Below are 14,986 nucleotides of genomic sequence, written 5' to 3' on the forward strand. Positions count from 1 at the left end.
GATTATTTACAGAGTAAGGTGCTACTCAGTGCAAGCAAGAGATGCATTATCTGGCCCTTATTGTGCATGTGAAGTATAGTCTATAAAGGTTTTAAAAATTGCCTTATATGATTTTATAGATTATTCTGTGATCCTGGATAATGCTGCTGCTCGCGTCAAAAGAACAAGCGGCAATCCCATGAAAACATGTGAAGCAGGATTTAGCATTTAATACAATGAAAGAAGATGAGGCTGTATAAATACAGCAGTAACATATTTTTGTTTCACTCCCCGTTAATATGTATGCTTGTTCCTTACACAGTGTCATTGGGCTCCCAGAAGAAGAAGACTGGCCTAGTGATGTTGCCCTTCCAAGACTTGCTTTCAATTCCAGACCCCCACAACTCATTGAAAAGTTTGTACCAGATATCGATGAACTAGGCAAGGACTTACTTCTTGTAAGTTTGTTATTCTCCAAGCATATCTTAAATGATTGCAGCGACTGCACGTTGCACCATGTCAAAAAATGTTTTGTTTAATGTAATAATATTATTAGAGGTGAGCCTGAAGTGATTCTAGAGGCTGAACTGCTCTTCCTCTATGGTGCAGAAGTGCTGTATACAGCAGAACTTGTACAAAAACTTCTGTGCACAGAGGGTAGGCCATTTGGGTGGTGGATGTCTTCTGTGCAATGCTGAGCCCAGCTCCTTGGGGTCATCATTTGTGGATTCACCAACTGTTTTCCCCCACAGAAAGCATGAATAAGCAGTGTAGGGACTCCTGCAGCTTCAGGGTATTCCAGGCTACTACAGCCACTTCACAGACAGAAGATGCAATTTCTTCGTCTCCTCAATCTCCTGTGGAAATCACCAGTGCACAGCTTTACTTGTCTTTACACTGATTCACAGAATTTGGGCATAAGTGAACAACAGGAGGTTGTGCTGGCATCGAGTAGAGCTGAGTTCAGCAGTGAATTGTAAAAACCCATATTCTCTGTGGATTGGGAATAGGGGTTGCCTACCATCACACAGGAAATCTGTGGCTGAGGCTGGGATATAATCCAGTTCTCAAGGATAGATTCAACTGCATAACCATGAGACTATCCTTACTCTTCCTGCAATCCCCTGCCTCATTCACTAAATATTTTCCAACACACACTGACCAGTTGGCTACATATGGTAGCACCAGAGACTGAACCAGGGACTTCCAGAGCTAAAAGCTTGACTCGCTACACCTTGAGCTAAGGAATCAAGCTCCATAGCTGGGGACTGTAACAGACTTGCATGCTCTGTGTATTAGGCACTAAGGGGAATACGGAAAACACACCAACCATTGGGCCAAAAACTGGTCAAGATCATGGTTACACATGCACCAGAAACCCAGGGGTGGGATTGCTTAAAAATGTTGTTGTTGACGACTCACTCTAGTGGGTAATACAGAACAAATAAATATTTTAGAAGGATTTGAATAAATACATTATTGTTTATTTAAGTGCTAATGACGTGTAACAACTAGGTTAGCCTTCTATCCCTATGCCTGCTAGCCTTTCATAGAATGTTGTTAGAAAATGCAAGGACTATATAAGGTGATTAAGAGCTATGAAATATTGGATTTTCCTGTACTTATTTTATTATAGGTGAGGCTGGTAGCAATGCCTTCTATTAACACTTCATATTATAAGACTTTTTCAGTTGCTTATAACTTTGTCAGACTTTAACCATTTGAGTAGAAATATTTTTATGCCAGATGTGTGCCTCGGGCTGAATTGTTTTTGGAAAGTTTCAGCCAAAATGGTTCCACAGTTTCCAAGAACAAGGCTAAAGAAAAATATATTGGTTTGCAATGTTAACAAATTCTGGCAATCTTTTCTTCGAGAAGCTCTAGCAGCCCATGATTTAGAGCAGAGATTTGAAATTTGTCAGGGGCTGACCTTTGCGTCAGGGATGTTCCTTTTGCTATTCATGTGAAAATGTGTCCAAATTTGGCTAAGATATAAGTAGTTGAAAAATCTCATTTCACACATGCTCAGTAGGGACTTCTTTGAGTTCACTGGCAAAAATCTCTTAAGATTTCATCTGCCCTGGGTACATTGCATCCCCTTATGGCTCCTAGTGTTGGCAAGTCTGAGCACGCGCCATCCCCTCAGAGCGACTGAGCATGCTCCACTCCAGGGCTAGAGAAAAGCCAGACTTGCCGCACAATTGCCATTCCTGATTGCTGTGGGGCAGGCCGGGCCTGGGTTTAGGCACCTTAATTAAGAGCAGGGAGCTTGTTTCTCTTGTGCTCTCAGTGACCACCCATCCATGGGGGGCAGGTGAACCCCACTTTGGGGAAGCTAGCCCGCTGGCCCCGCCCCTTCTGCCCGAGTGCCAAGCAGAGCTCGTGCCCCACTCTGTCCGAGCCAGTGGCCCCAGTGCCTGTCCGAGCCGCTTCACTCCCCCACCAGACCCCCGCTTCTGCTGCTTGCTCGCAGCATGCCTCCTCACTCCCCCGCTCCTGAGGAGAAGCAACGTGGCGAGCAGTGCGGGGACCTGGGGAGGAGGAGGAGGAGGTGCAGTGCAGGTAGACAGGCGGCAGCAGCAGCAGCAGCAGCAGGCAGTGGGTGCGGGGGGCCTCAGGGAAGAGGTGGGGCCACTGTGGCCCAGGTGTCCCTTGGGGGCAGCTGTGCCAGGGAAGGCTTAGCCTGGCCTATAATACCTGCCGCCCATGCTTCCATCTAGTGCCCAGGCAGCATGGAGGAGGAAGGCACCTGACTTGAATGTAGGGGGGATGAGCCAGACCTGGGCAAGGGAAAGCAGTACATTGGAACATGGGAATCTAGAATAGCTGGGACTGTGGCAGTGGTTTTGGACTGATTGGGCAAGGAGACTGGGACTGGGAGCCAAAAGGTGAGAAGATTGCCTGTGCAACTTTAATTCAGTCCCCACAGGTCTTTAATTACACGCTCACATATTTTTTTTCCAAAGGACCCCTGCCTCATTCAGTAAACAGGATGGATGGTGCTATACAGTATTTTGTTTTATCCCCATGGCCTTATTTATTGCACTCTATTCAAAACCTGCTCTAAAGACAAAACTATTAATTTCCTCCTGGGTTTTTCTACAGCACTCATCACTAGAGTATCCAAGTGCTTCACAAACATTAATTAAATTTATCTTCCCCCCCCTTGTGAGATGAGGAGCAGATGGAGAGCTGAGGCACAAAGAAATTATGGTCAAAAGTGTCTGCTAATACTGGGTGCCCAATTTGATGTATCTACAGCTTGATTTTTCAGAGTACTTAGCATTATATATAGCATTTTATACATTCCAGCACTGCTCCCTTTGTCTTCAGTTGCTGTTGTTAGTATTCACAACTTCTAGAAATCAGATCCCAGGGTCCCCAGTCAAGCACCCAAAAAATGAAGAACACACAACTAGTGACCTCCTGTGAAAAGATTGGTTTAAGTAACTTGCCTGACATCACACAGGAAATCTGTGGCTGAGGCAGAGGTAGAATCCAGTTCCCCATGCATAACCATGAGACTATCCTTACTCTTCCTACAATCCCCTGCCTCATTCACTACTTACCTTCCAACTTCTGCAGCAAATAAAACAGGGATCTTAGGGACAACAGCCTCCTTCACTACACAACCTGATTAATCTCCAGGGCAGATCCATCCTGTGCACTGAATGAGACAGAGATCATGTAGAAAAATATATGATAATGTAATTAAATACTTTATTATAATACCTATGGACAAAGGCACTGAATGAAATTTGCACAGAGAACCTTAATTCTGACGTTTCCTAATTTTTGAGGGCTTGATTTTGCAACCTTAGTGTTCTTTTAATGTAGTTTTTGTGTGTAAAATATTGATATAGTCTGACTCAGCTGCCTGGCTACTTCTCATTGACTGAGAAAATATGCAAGGTCCATGCAGCACTTGAACTGGCTCTAGAACTTCAGGCTATTGTAGTTATAAATCAATATAATGACACTCATTAATTTGTATCTATATTATCTGCATTATTTATAATATCAGTTGCATATTGTACATGTAACCACTACACTAAAACCATCTTATTTTAATCCTTTTAGAAATGTTTAGCGTTCAATCCCACCAAGAGGATATCTGCCTATGTTGCCCTGTCTCACCCTTATTTCCATGATCTGGAGAAATGCAAGGAGAATCTGGACTCCCACATGTCAACCAGCCAAAACTCCAATGAGGTGAATAAATCATAAGGCTGATTGAAGGTGAACCTACAAATGAGCAAGATGCGTAGCTGACAAAGGTCACTGTCCTTAGCTGTTCTAATGAAGATCATTATTTGGAGGTTTTACACATCTGTCTGCTTCTTCAGGATGGTGATGTGCTCCAAGGAAACCAACCTAGTTTACTTTCATCAAAGCAATGCAAGAGCCAGGGCTTTCACCTACTCCCATTGCAGCTTTATGTGTGTGTGTTTGTTTTGTTTAACTACCTGGGAAAACTCCAGATGAAGAGAAGCTGCTGATCAGTTTTGCTGCCATTTTATTCTTCTCACATTGAATGCTGCCAGTGTTCCAGTCACTGCCAAAACATGATGCAATCTCTCCCTCTAGCTGCTGAAGCCTCATCTGGTATTTTTTAATTTTTATTTTGGGATCCCTTAAAGTGATATTTAAAAGAATGGCATTGAAATTTTGGATCTCTACAACCTGCAAATAATTGATAAGTACATGAATGCGTCTAGCTACTGTTGGTAACATACACGGAGGTGCTTCCCCAGTTGAAAACTCGGACAAATAATTTTATTATTTCATTACTGTTCATAAAAATAATGACGATGATAAACTGAACCAATTTTTAGTTTTTTTAAATATACAAATGAATTATTAACTAGATGAGTTTATGTGCATGTCGCAAAAATAAGTTAAAAAAACTTTTAGGGACTTATTCTCTAAAGACGCTTTACTCTCCAAAAATATTGCATTTGTTGTTTGAATCAGTCAATGAAGTCTAACTTTTTATTTCTTTCTCAAAACAATTGCAAGCACATGTTCCATGATCTAGTCCAGAATTTTATAATATGTAGGTCAAAGAGGTAGATAGAGCTGATGAAAATCAAAACAGCGTTTCCCATTGTAACAAACTTATTAGCAACCAAAAAGTAACTTGGAAAAATGTTTCCTGTTTTAGAAGAAGAGAATTCTTTGATTACAGAGAAGAACACTTATGCATACGTGCTATATTGAATGGATTATACTGCGCTGCTTTACCTGTAACACACAACGTATACAACACAGTGCATGAACATTATTCATATTTCATTTACTAGCAGATTTTGTTTCTGTGCAGAAATGCATGAGCGTCCCTCCTAACCCACCATGTGGGTATATTGGCACACCATATTTCTCACTCTGCTAGCAGTAAGGTGCCATAATTGAAAGTCAATATAATGAAACAATTCACATAACTTTTTAGCAGTTATTTTAAATATTACATTACATTTTTATATTTAGTATTTTTACCTTAACTAAAATATATTTTCATTATTTTTAAAAGAAACTTTTATTTTTTTAGTACTGTGCAGAAAAAGTAAATATTTTAAATCCATAAAGTAAAGGCTTTTCCCTAACCTAAATTTCAGTGCAGTTGCCTGGATATAACTCAAGGGAACATTTGGCCCAGTGAGTTAACCCCTGCTATAAAGGTAGATTAGGCACTACTGCAATATAAATAATAATACACATAGCAGCTACCATTGCTTACTCCTGTGATGGTCCTTCGTATGCTATCCTACTTTTCTTGCCTCTGTTTCATCTGTTCTAGCTACTGAGCCAGTAACCATATCCTCACTCACAGCATGCTTGGCAGTGGCAGGTCACCAATGCCATGCTGAGCAATATATATTTTTCCAGCTATGGCATTCGAGCCTGTGGCTGTCTCCCTGGCAGGTTCCTCGGTTATGTGGCAGACTGGCTCTGTGGCAAACTTCACCATTAGCTCTGAGCTGTTTAGAACTTAGGCTGCTGCTAAGATAGAGAGTGGTTTTATCTACCTTTTGTGAAGGCATTCCTTTTCTGTTACACGCCTAACAATGAGACTTGGGTTAAATTACTTCTGCGCTATGTAGGCCAAATTGTCAAAGGACCGGTTGCACATGTGCAGTGGCACCTGTCGGGTCTGTTCAAAGATCTACAGCATGAACAGGCAGGCTATAAATTAAGCCAGACGAGTGCATCCAAGGCATGTGTGCACAGAGTCTGGATGCTTGCACAGCACAAGGCTTTTCCAAGGGGCTCAACATGCCAGGCTGAAGGCCAGTGGGTAGCCACGGCACCACTCAGCTGGTCTCGGCTCTGCCCTGTTCCCTCTCCCTCAGTGTCTAGACCCAAGGATAAATGAGGTATCACTCAGTGGGTCTTGGCTCTACCCCATTCCCCATGGTCTTAGTTTTTGCAGCCCAGAGAGGGCTGAGGGTGCTGCAGGGATGGTCTTGACATCCTTAGAAAAAGGTGGATCATAGTGCAATTAAATGAACCACAATTTCTATTAATAATTTTTAAACAGTTATTTAAAACAGAAAAAAAAATCCAAGCCAACATTGCAAAATTAACAAATGGGGAAAAGGTCACTGCACAATTTAGCAATTTTTAAAACATTCCACATTTTATCTAGTACCACACTATTGTACATACTTTTTCAGGGCACACAGCTGGCATCAAGCAGCTGCCAAAGGACTATCTCCTGGACACTGCAGCTCTACAAGCACTATAAAGGGGGGAAAACATTAGTTGTTTTTAAAATCATGCTAAAAAACGGATATGCAGAGGTGCTAGCAATCCCTCTGAAGGATGCAGTGTGAGAACCAGAACAGAGTAGAATACATCTACTCCATGTTATGCTCCATCCCGTCCAAGCCCCATTCCCAAACCCTCTCAGTGGAAAAAATATGCAGTTTGCCTTTTTCCAGCGCTCCAAGGCTGATTGCTATTCCCCATTTCCTTTACAGACTATGTGTGTCCCTTGGGTACTACTGCCATTGTTGTAATGATAGGTGGGGATGTGGGAACTGGATACAAAAGGGAGGTAGTTCTCTCCTTCCCTGCCATCGCCACAGCAATGAAGAAAACTGTTCACATACACTGTAAACAGGGCCCTTGCATGTAGCCCTACTCGGCCTTGACTTTGGCCTGAGTGAGTGCTGCAGATTTGGGTGAACACAGCTAAAAATTATTGAACAACAAAAATTAAATAAAAGTAAAAATAGTTCTTTATCTTCTGGAGCACCTCCAGCCAGGGTGTTCATTACAGTAGATGCCCAGATGTTCTGAGCAGTGAAAAGGAGCAACTCCCATCTACTGTCCAATATTATAGTCATTTGGTGTTGTGCGAAGCTATCGTCCCACAGGATCCTGCATGATTCTGCAGGCCAAGCAGACCCAACAACTGAAGAAACTACTAAGGCGAGGATAGTGTAGTTGCAGGTGTATTTGCTTCTGTACTATGAAAGTGTTTGCTTCCTCTGCTGATTCCTTACTGGCCCTCTGTGGCCCCCTGAGACCAATTTTCAGAAATTGAGCACCTGTTGGACTGCACATATTTCACACTGACATATAGTAACAGGTCATTAGCATATGCCAATATTATATTAACATATTCTAGTGGCTGTTGTGCATCTAAAAGCACCGAGGACAAGATATGTCAAACCAAAGGCAAACAGATGCAGCTGACTGGTTGATCCAGTGGCCTTCCCTCTGCCTCCCCCTCATCCTCCTCAGCACAAACAGATCCAGGAAAGCTGCCTGCTGCTACCTCCCATGAGACTCCCTCCCACCCAAGAACCATTCCTGCCTACCACACAACAATTTTCAACTCCCACATAAATCATCTTCCCTCACTGCTACTGCCAGTAGTTGCCTCTTTTGGCCCAGCAGCCAACAGAGGGAAGATTAGATAGAACCTCCTCATGCACCTCCTAGTTTACACCTGACTACACTATGACTATGACTAGCTTGTGGACACCTTTTTTGTCTTGCGTGCATCAATGAAAATTCTAAGCCCAACTGTTTATCTTTCAGCACACACAGCTGCTGCCCCCTTTGAAAATCCAAGCTTGTCTCCTGTTTGTGCTCCAAAATACACCAACAAACCAGGATTCCTGCCTTCAGAGGGTTTTGAAAATTTGGTCCTACATGCATAGAGTCCTTTCACAGGATCATAAACAGTGGATACTTTGCTCAAGCAGGAGTTTTGTTGGACACTATCCATATCCTGGTCCTCAGGCTCAATTTACACTTGAGTTTTCTGTATGAATAAGCAGAAATTTTTATACCCTGTTACTCTGCACTGCTTATATACCAGCTGTCTTTGAGAAGCATGTTTTATTGTACAAGAGCTAATTCTTTCAGCTGCTAGATATAGTGCCCATTTTAATATGAGGAATAAACAGCAAATATGTCATTCCAGTCATGTAGCCAGCAAACCGGGAGCACTTATCTGACTCACAGCTGAAAACACATCGGATGAATCATAAACCACATGGTGTGGTTGAAAAGACCACATAAATTAATTACATTCCTAGTACGAGTTGAATTTGAATAACGAAACAGATGTTTCTTCTGAGAATTCTGTTCTTTAGAACCACTTTGCTAATGTTTTTCTGATGCGATAGTTTCAGGAATGGATGGCTTTTTGCTAGGCCTATGATGTGATTTAGACAATATATACTGTAAGTGTGAATCCTTCTCATTTCGTACTTTTCTCCATGATTCAAAACTATTAACTCTAGTAAAGCCCTTTGCCTAAATCCAGTGATGAGCTGCCAAAATCTTAACAGATTCCCTCCTCACCCACGAGGGGGTCGTTGCCCAACCCCGCCCTCTAGGACTCCTGCCCCATCCAACCCCCCCCCGCATTCCTTGATGCCCCTCCCAGGACCCCTGCCCCATCCACCCTCCTCCCCTGTCCCCTGAATGCCCCCAGAACTGGGCAGGAGGGTCTCATGGGCCACCATAGTGGGTGTCCGCCCCGCCCCTAAGAGCCAAAGGCACCTGCCGGGGGGCAAGGTGGGGAGTCCCGGCGGTGCTTACCTGGGGCAGCTCCCAGGAAGCACCTGGCAGTTCCCTCTGGCTCCTACGGGAGGGGGAGTGTAGCTGGGGGAGAGCAGGGGGAGCTCCCCCACTGATCACATCAAAAGCGGCACCTTAGGAGCACCCACGGGGAAAATTTGGTGGGTGCAGAGCTCTGCTTCTCTGTCCCCCTCCCCCAGCTTCCCGTGAATCAACTGTTTGGCGGGAAGCCTGGGAGGGCTGAGAAGCAGACGGCAGCTTCCCACTCAGACCAAGGATGGCAGAGATGAGCTGGGGCGGGGAGCGGTTTCCCTGCTCGTCCCCCCTCCCACCCCCGGGTTACCTGCTGCGGCGTGGGCGGCCCTCCTCACGCCCCTCCCCCTGCCCCGGCTCACCTCCACCTCCCTGAGCCTGACTGGGAAGCCGCAGCCTGTTTCTCAGCCTGCCCCAGCTTCCCGCGCGAACAGCTGATTTGCGGGAAGCCTGGGGGTGGAGAAGCAGAGCGAGGAGGCACGTTCAGGGGAGGAGGCGGAGGCAGAGCAGAGGTGAGCTGGGGCCGGGGGTGGGCAGCTGCCAGTGGGTGCTCTGCACCCACCAAATTTTCCCCTTGGGTGCTCCAGGGCTGGAGCACCCGTGGAGTCGGTGCCTAAGGCACCACTTTTGGCCTGTTAAATTTAGAAGCCCTTTTACAACCAGTTGTTGGACACTAAATAGAAAATTTAGTCCAACAACCGGTTCTAAAAGGGCTTCTTAATTTAACAACCGGTTCTAGCGAACCGGTGCGAACCAGCTCCAGCTCACCACTGCCTAAATCCCACTGACAGAGTAGTTAGAATCAGGCTTAGGACCTGATCCTGTAGTCTTTATATAGGCAAAACTCCAGTATTTATTTTATAGCCTTCGTCTCTTGACTTCACTGGGAGTTTTGCAGGTGTAATCAGGTCAGGAATTGGCCTTTAAGGACCTACATGTTCCAGTGTATTTATTTTCACAGGTTTTGCTTTGGTGCAGCCAGGCCTTTCAGTAGACCAAGCAGGGAGACTGAAGAGCCTGTGTCAAATTCACTGAGGTTCTGTGCTGGCTTCCTCCAGCACAGAACCCGTGGGAGTGTCCTGATGGCAGGAAGTCTATGCAGGCGAGTTGCAAGGACACAAGGCCCCAGTCACTTTCCTTTTGTCAAGTGGCCTGCAGCTAATCAGCACGTCACTGGCTGGGAAAGGAACATGGTTAGGGCAGCCCATAGGTGTCCCCCACCAGCAAATTCCTATTGACCTCCACTCAGAATTAAAGCTGCTGGCAAAAACTCTGAGATACTGCTACCTGCCTTCAGCTGGATGAAACTCTTCTGGGATGCAGTGGGCCAGGCTGGCACAGGGAGGTGTTGTTTGCATTGGGAGTTAATTTGTTGCCTTATTGTTTGAGGTGACAGAACTTGAATTAGTCAAAAGCTGGGAACCTAGCATATTTATTTAATTGCTACAAAACCTTCAGAATGTCCTTGTCAACATTAAGCATCTCTGCTTCATGCTAACTTTCACTCTTAATCTTATATATGTAGAAGTTTGTCTTGAAATCAGTGTATTAGAAAAACAGTTCTACTAAATTTTGGGGGGAACTTGAGAATTAATTTTTTAAATACATAGCAAATTAAATTTTCTATGCTGAAACGTACTATTAACTATAAGCAAGCTATTAATTTTTTTCCCACTTGGATGCTTAAAATCAGGATACTAAAAACCAAACATATGGAGTGTTGCATTCTTCCTTTGTTAAGGGAAATATTTTCAGAAACAGCATCTCAAATACTGGGTGCAATTTTGTTTTTGCACATGCATTTTCACACCCAATTAATATGCAAATTAAATTTTAGGCACGCAAAATTATGCCCACAACTTTAATAGCCTAAATATCTATTGACATTCTGTATCCTATTCATGCAGATAATTATCTTATTTCTGTGAGTTATTTATTTTATTATATCTCTGTATAAATTTTGCAAAGCAATAGTTGCAAATTGCAATTTAATGCCATTAATCCAATTCCCATTTATGGGTGTGATTCTACAATGTGCTGATAACCCTTAAATCCCAGTGCTTCACATTAATTTGGAGGAGTTTTGCCACTGATTTATAAGAGAGCTGAATCAGGCCCTAAGAGAGAAAATGACCCAAGGTGTGTATATATTAACAAACACACACCTTTGTCATGTTTACCGCTACCTGTAGTTTAAAGCTTAGTATACGTCGTATACAAATGACAATGTATGCACAGCATAATAACATATGCATACTATAAACAATAAAATAACCATAAAAAACACTGAGAAATTCTGTCTCGCTGATTAAGTTCTTGCAGAAAACCTGCTAAAGAAATTTATTCCTTTTATCTTTAAAAGTAACTAATGTTTATATGCCTAGACTTTGAAGGTTGTATATGTTTTCCATAAATGTAATTTCTCCTTTTAAAAAACAGTGCTTTTTGAACCAAAATAGCATAATCATCAATCTAATACTGAATCAAATAGGATCCTAATCTCAGAAATGGCCCTGCAAGAACCTACATGCCCCCTCAGCTCTTATTATACTCAACGGCTGCTGACAATGTTCGACATCTGATATGATTGGACCCTTTGTTTATTTTCCTGACATAAATGCCTGAGGCCTGGTCTATACTTAAAATTTAGGTTGACATTAGCTACAGTAATAAGGGGTGTGAAAACTCCACACCCTGAGCACTGTAGCTATGACAACCTAACCCCTGATGTAGACGCAGCTAAGTCATTGGACGAATGCTTCCGTCAACCTAGTTACCGTTTCTTGGGGAGGTGGAGTTCCTACAGCAATGGGAAAAAACCCTTCATTGGTATTAGCTGCTTCTACACTATGGGGTTGTAGCTATGCTGCAAAAGCCCCCATAGTGTAGACATAGCCTGCTCTGAGTGAATTCTATGGAAGAGTAGCTATTGACTTCAACAGGGGCAGGCTTAGTACCATAAATGTTTCTACAGTACGCACATGAGAGCAAATCATATTTATAGGTCTTTCAGTAATGTGTTTGAGACAATATTATATACAGGGGTTCTCAAACTGGCGGTCAGGACCCCTTAGGGGGTCGCGAGGTTATTACATGGGGCTTGCAAGCTGTCAGCCTCGACCCCAAACCTGGCTTAGCATTTATAATGGTTAAATATATAAAAAAGTGTTTTTAATTTATAAAGGGGGGTCGCACTCAGAAGCTTACTATGTGAAAGGGGTCACCAGTACAAAAGTTTGAGAATCACTGTTATATATCAATAAAACCTTTGCAGTGGATTGTATTGCACATCTATGAATAGCAAAGGATATTCCCAACCATCGTTAAAAGTATTGTGCAGCAAAGCTAATAGAAAACAAAATTTCTGCCTCTCTCTCTCTCTCTCATATCACTGTTTTTTCCACTTCAGATAAAATGTTTTATCTATGATAGAAAATACATGAAGGGTTTGATCCTGTCGTCCATGGGCACACTGAAATCAACGGGACTTTTGCATGCCTAAGGAAGACAGACCTAGTCTCTTATATGGATACCTTGATATTGATTCATCATTGTAGAGCAGATTTTTGTTTATGAGAGATTTTAGATAAAAGATGTTGCCTGCTTTTAGAAATATGGTTTTAGCTAAAATGAGAAATGGGATTATAAAATGCTTTTTGGAAAACGATGTTGGATTAAGAAAGGAGGAGTGTATTTATACATGAGCCTGCAGAGTTGATATGTTCACAGAAAGTTTTATGGAGGAACTGAATCTAGATATAAATTAATTCTAAATAGCATTTTAACGCTGATTAGTAGGGCCCCACCAAAATCACAGCCGTGAAAAATGCATCACAGACCTTGAAATCTGGTCTTTTATGTACTTTTACCCTACTATACTGATTTCACAGGGGAGTCTAGGGTTTCTCAAACTCTAGGGTTTCTCAAACCGGGGGTCCCGGCCCAAAAGGAGATTGACAGGGGTGTCACAAGGTTTTTGTAGGGGGTCACAGTATTCCTACTCTTAGTTCTCCGCTGCCTTCAGGGAGGGGTGGCCAGAGAGCAGCAGCTGTTGGCCAAATGCCCAGCTCTCAAAGCAGCACCCCACCAGTGGCAGCACAAAAGTAAGGGTGGCAATACCATACCATGCCACCCTTACTTCTACGCTGCTGCCTTCAGAGATGGGCAGCCGGAGTGTGGCGGCTGCTGGCTGAGTGCTCAGCTCTGAAGGCAGAAGCACAGAAGTAAGCGTAGCAATACCATGACCCCCCCTACAATAACCTTGCGACCCTCCCCACAGGCCCTTTTTAGGTCAGGAACCCTACCGTTACAACACCATGACATTTCAGATTTAAATATCTGAAATCATTAAATTTACAAATTTTTTAAATCCTATGACCATGAAATTGACTAAAATGGACCATGAATTTGGTAGGGCCCTACTGATTAGAAGTAAAACAATCCATACAGTTTCACTTAAAGGAGAGGAGAAAACAGGTAAAGGGACCCTTGTGAGTCATTGTAACTCCCAGTGTCAGTTGCGATAAAAAATGCAGAATGTGCAGCAATAAGTGCAAGGAAATTGCTTTCACTGCATGCCAAAAGGATAACAAATGGTGTTAAATGCTTTAGTATGTTAGGTGTTCGATCCTGCAAAGTCCTGCGCATTCTGGGCCAATCCAGCAACATGTGTTTAACATCAAGCACTTGAGTAGTCCGTTGATTTCAATGGACAGCTCAAGTGCTTGACATTAAACACGTGCTTTGCTGGAGTGGTCCAGAGTGCTCAGCACTTTGCAGGATTGAGCCTTATCCCAGACCCTCTGCACAGTTCCCAGCCTAGGTATCACAGCAGGGCCTGGAGCAGGAGGAAGGGGAGGAGAAATCCCCCACACGTCAAACAGCAGGAATGGAGCCTCCATAACTGGTATGTCAGCGTAAGAACTAGAGTTCACTCTGTGAACCTAGTTGCCACTCTGTCGGCAAGAGAGGAGGATGAGGGGCTGTGTAGTGGTTCAGGGGCTGTGTCCAGAAGAGTGGGCAGAAACTGAAACAAAGGGCCTAATTTTGGTCCCTGCACTAAGTGTGAGTAAATAGGCTTGGCACAGGTGGGGGGAGTCAGACAAGGGGGCACATTCAGTGGTGTCAGGGAATGGACACCTCCTCCTAGGCTGCAAAGCAGCCTCTCACTGGTGTTCACTTCATCTACATTGTCACAGGTCTCCCAGCCAATCACACTACCCGTGTCTTACCAAGGAGCCCTTGCAGCGGGCTCTCAAAATCCTGCCTCCCCTTGTGCAGCAGAACTTTATTGGTTCTGCTGCCTGTCAGGATTTCCATGACATGGAGGTGGGGCTTTGGATTTGTCCCTGAAACACATTGGTTTGTAAAATAACATTTGCAGGATGAAATTCACAAAATACGTCTGTCCCATTTGCTCCATTTGGAGAAACTACTAAGACTTCCACAGAAACATCTTTTATTAGACGGTATTTATTACTCATAGTTGTACCCTGTATCTGACATGCTGCTACTTCAGAATTCGGAACTACAGCACCTTAAAAGCTAGAGTGAGTTTAACCACCTCTGCATCGCTGCTGGTGCAACGATGGATGGTCTGTTATTTTGCATGTGGATTTGTAAGTGTCCCTGATTCGCAGGAACATCACTGATTTGTACCATTGTTTTTCCTCATTAGGAATTGGGGATTAGTATAGTAAAATATGAAAGATTTTAAAGGGCTTTCTTTGTTCACACCATTTCTATTTGCAGCCTCAGAATATTTATCCTCTCCCTTTTCAGTGACTGATTTACTTTTATTAATGTTGCTCTTTACTTCCATGTCAGGGAAATGTGTAAAATATATCCACATACTGGTGTCAACAGCTATAGGGTCAAATGTGCAGTCCTTAGTCAAAAATCCCACTGAAATAGAGCCCTTCCCTCCCCCAAATAA

General features: G+C 43.4%; 1 protein-coding gene and 1 long non-coding RNA gene across 6 annotated transcripts in view; one reads left to right on the forward strand and one right to left on the reverse strand.

Annotated features, from left to right (window-relative positions):
- CDK6 (cyclin dependent kinase 6) overlaps nucleotides 1-7,203 on the forward strand; it is a 194,248-nt gene extending 187,045 nt beyond the window's left edge. For all 4 annotated transcript variants that reach the window (XM_038388470.2, XM_038388471.2, XM_043509306.1 and 1 more), the window contains exons 7-8: nucleotides 302-437; nucleotides 4,060-7,203. In XM_038388470.2, coding sequence (XP_038244398.1) covers nucleotides 302-437; nucleotides 4,060-4,206 — 283 coding nt within the window. In that variant the 3' untranslated portion in view covers nucleotides 4,207-7,203. The remainder of the gene's footprint in view (nucleotides 1-301; nucleotides 438-4,059) is intronic.
- The window catches only part of LOC119850460, a 30,005-nt gene that overhangs the window by 4,516 nt on the left and 10,503 nt on the right, over nucleotides 1-14,986 (reverse strand). The window contains exons 3-5 of one of the 2 annotated variants that reach the window (XR_005290873.2): nucleotides 6,646-6,718; nucleotides 4,446-4,612; nucleotides 3,549-3,646 (exon numbers count right to left, since the gene is read on the reverse strand). This is a non-coding gene — a long non-coding RNA (uncharacterized LOC119850460). The remainder of the gene's footprint in view (nucleotides 1-3,548; nucleotides 3,647-4,445; nucleotides 4,613-6,645; nucleotides 6,719-14,986) is intronic. The other variant, XR_005290872.2, reaches the window with a different exon arrangement.

The sequence above is a fragment of the Dermochelys coriacea genome, chromosome 2 (genome assembly GCF_009764565.3).
Source record: "Dermochelys coriacea isolate rDerCor1 chromosome 2, rDerCor1.pri.v4, whole genome shotgun sequence".
Classification (NCBI taxonomy): Eukaryota; Metazoa; Chordata; order Testudines; family Dermochelyidae; genus Dermochelys; species Dermochelys coriacea.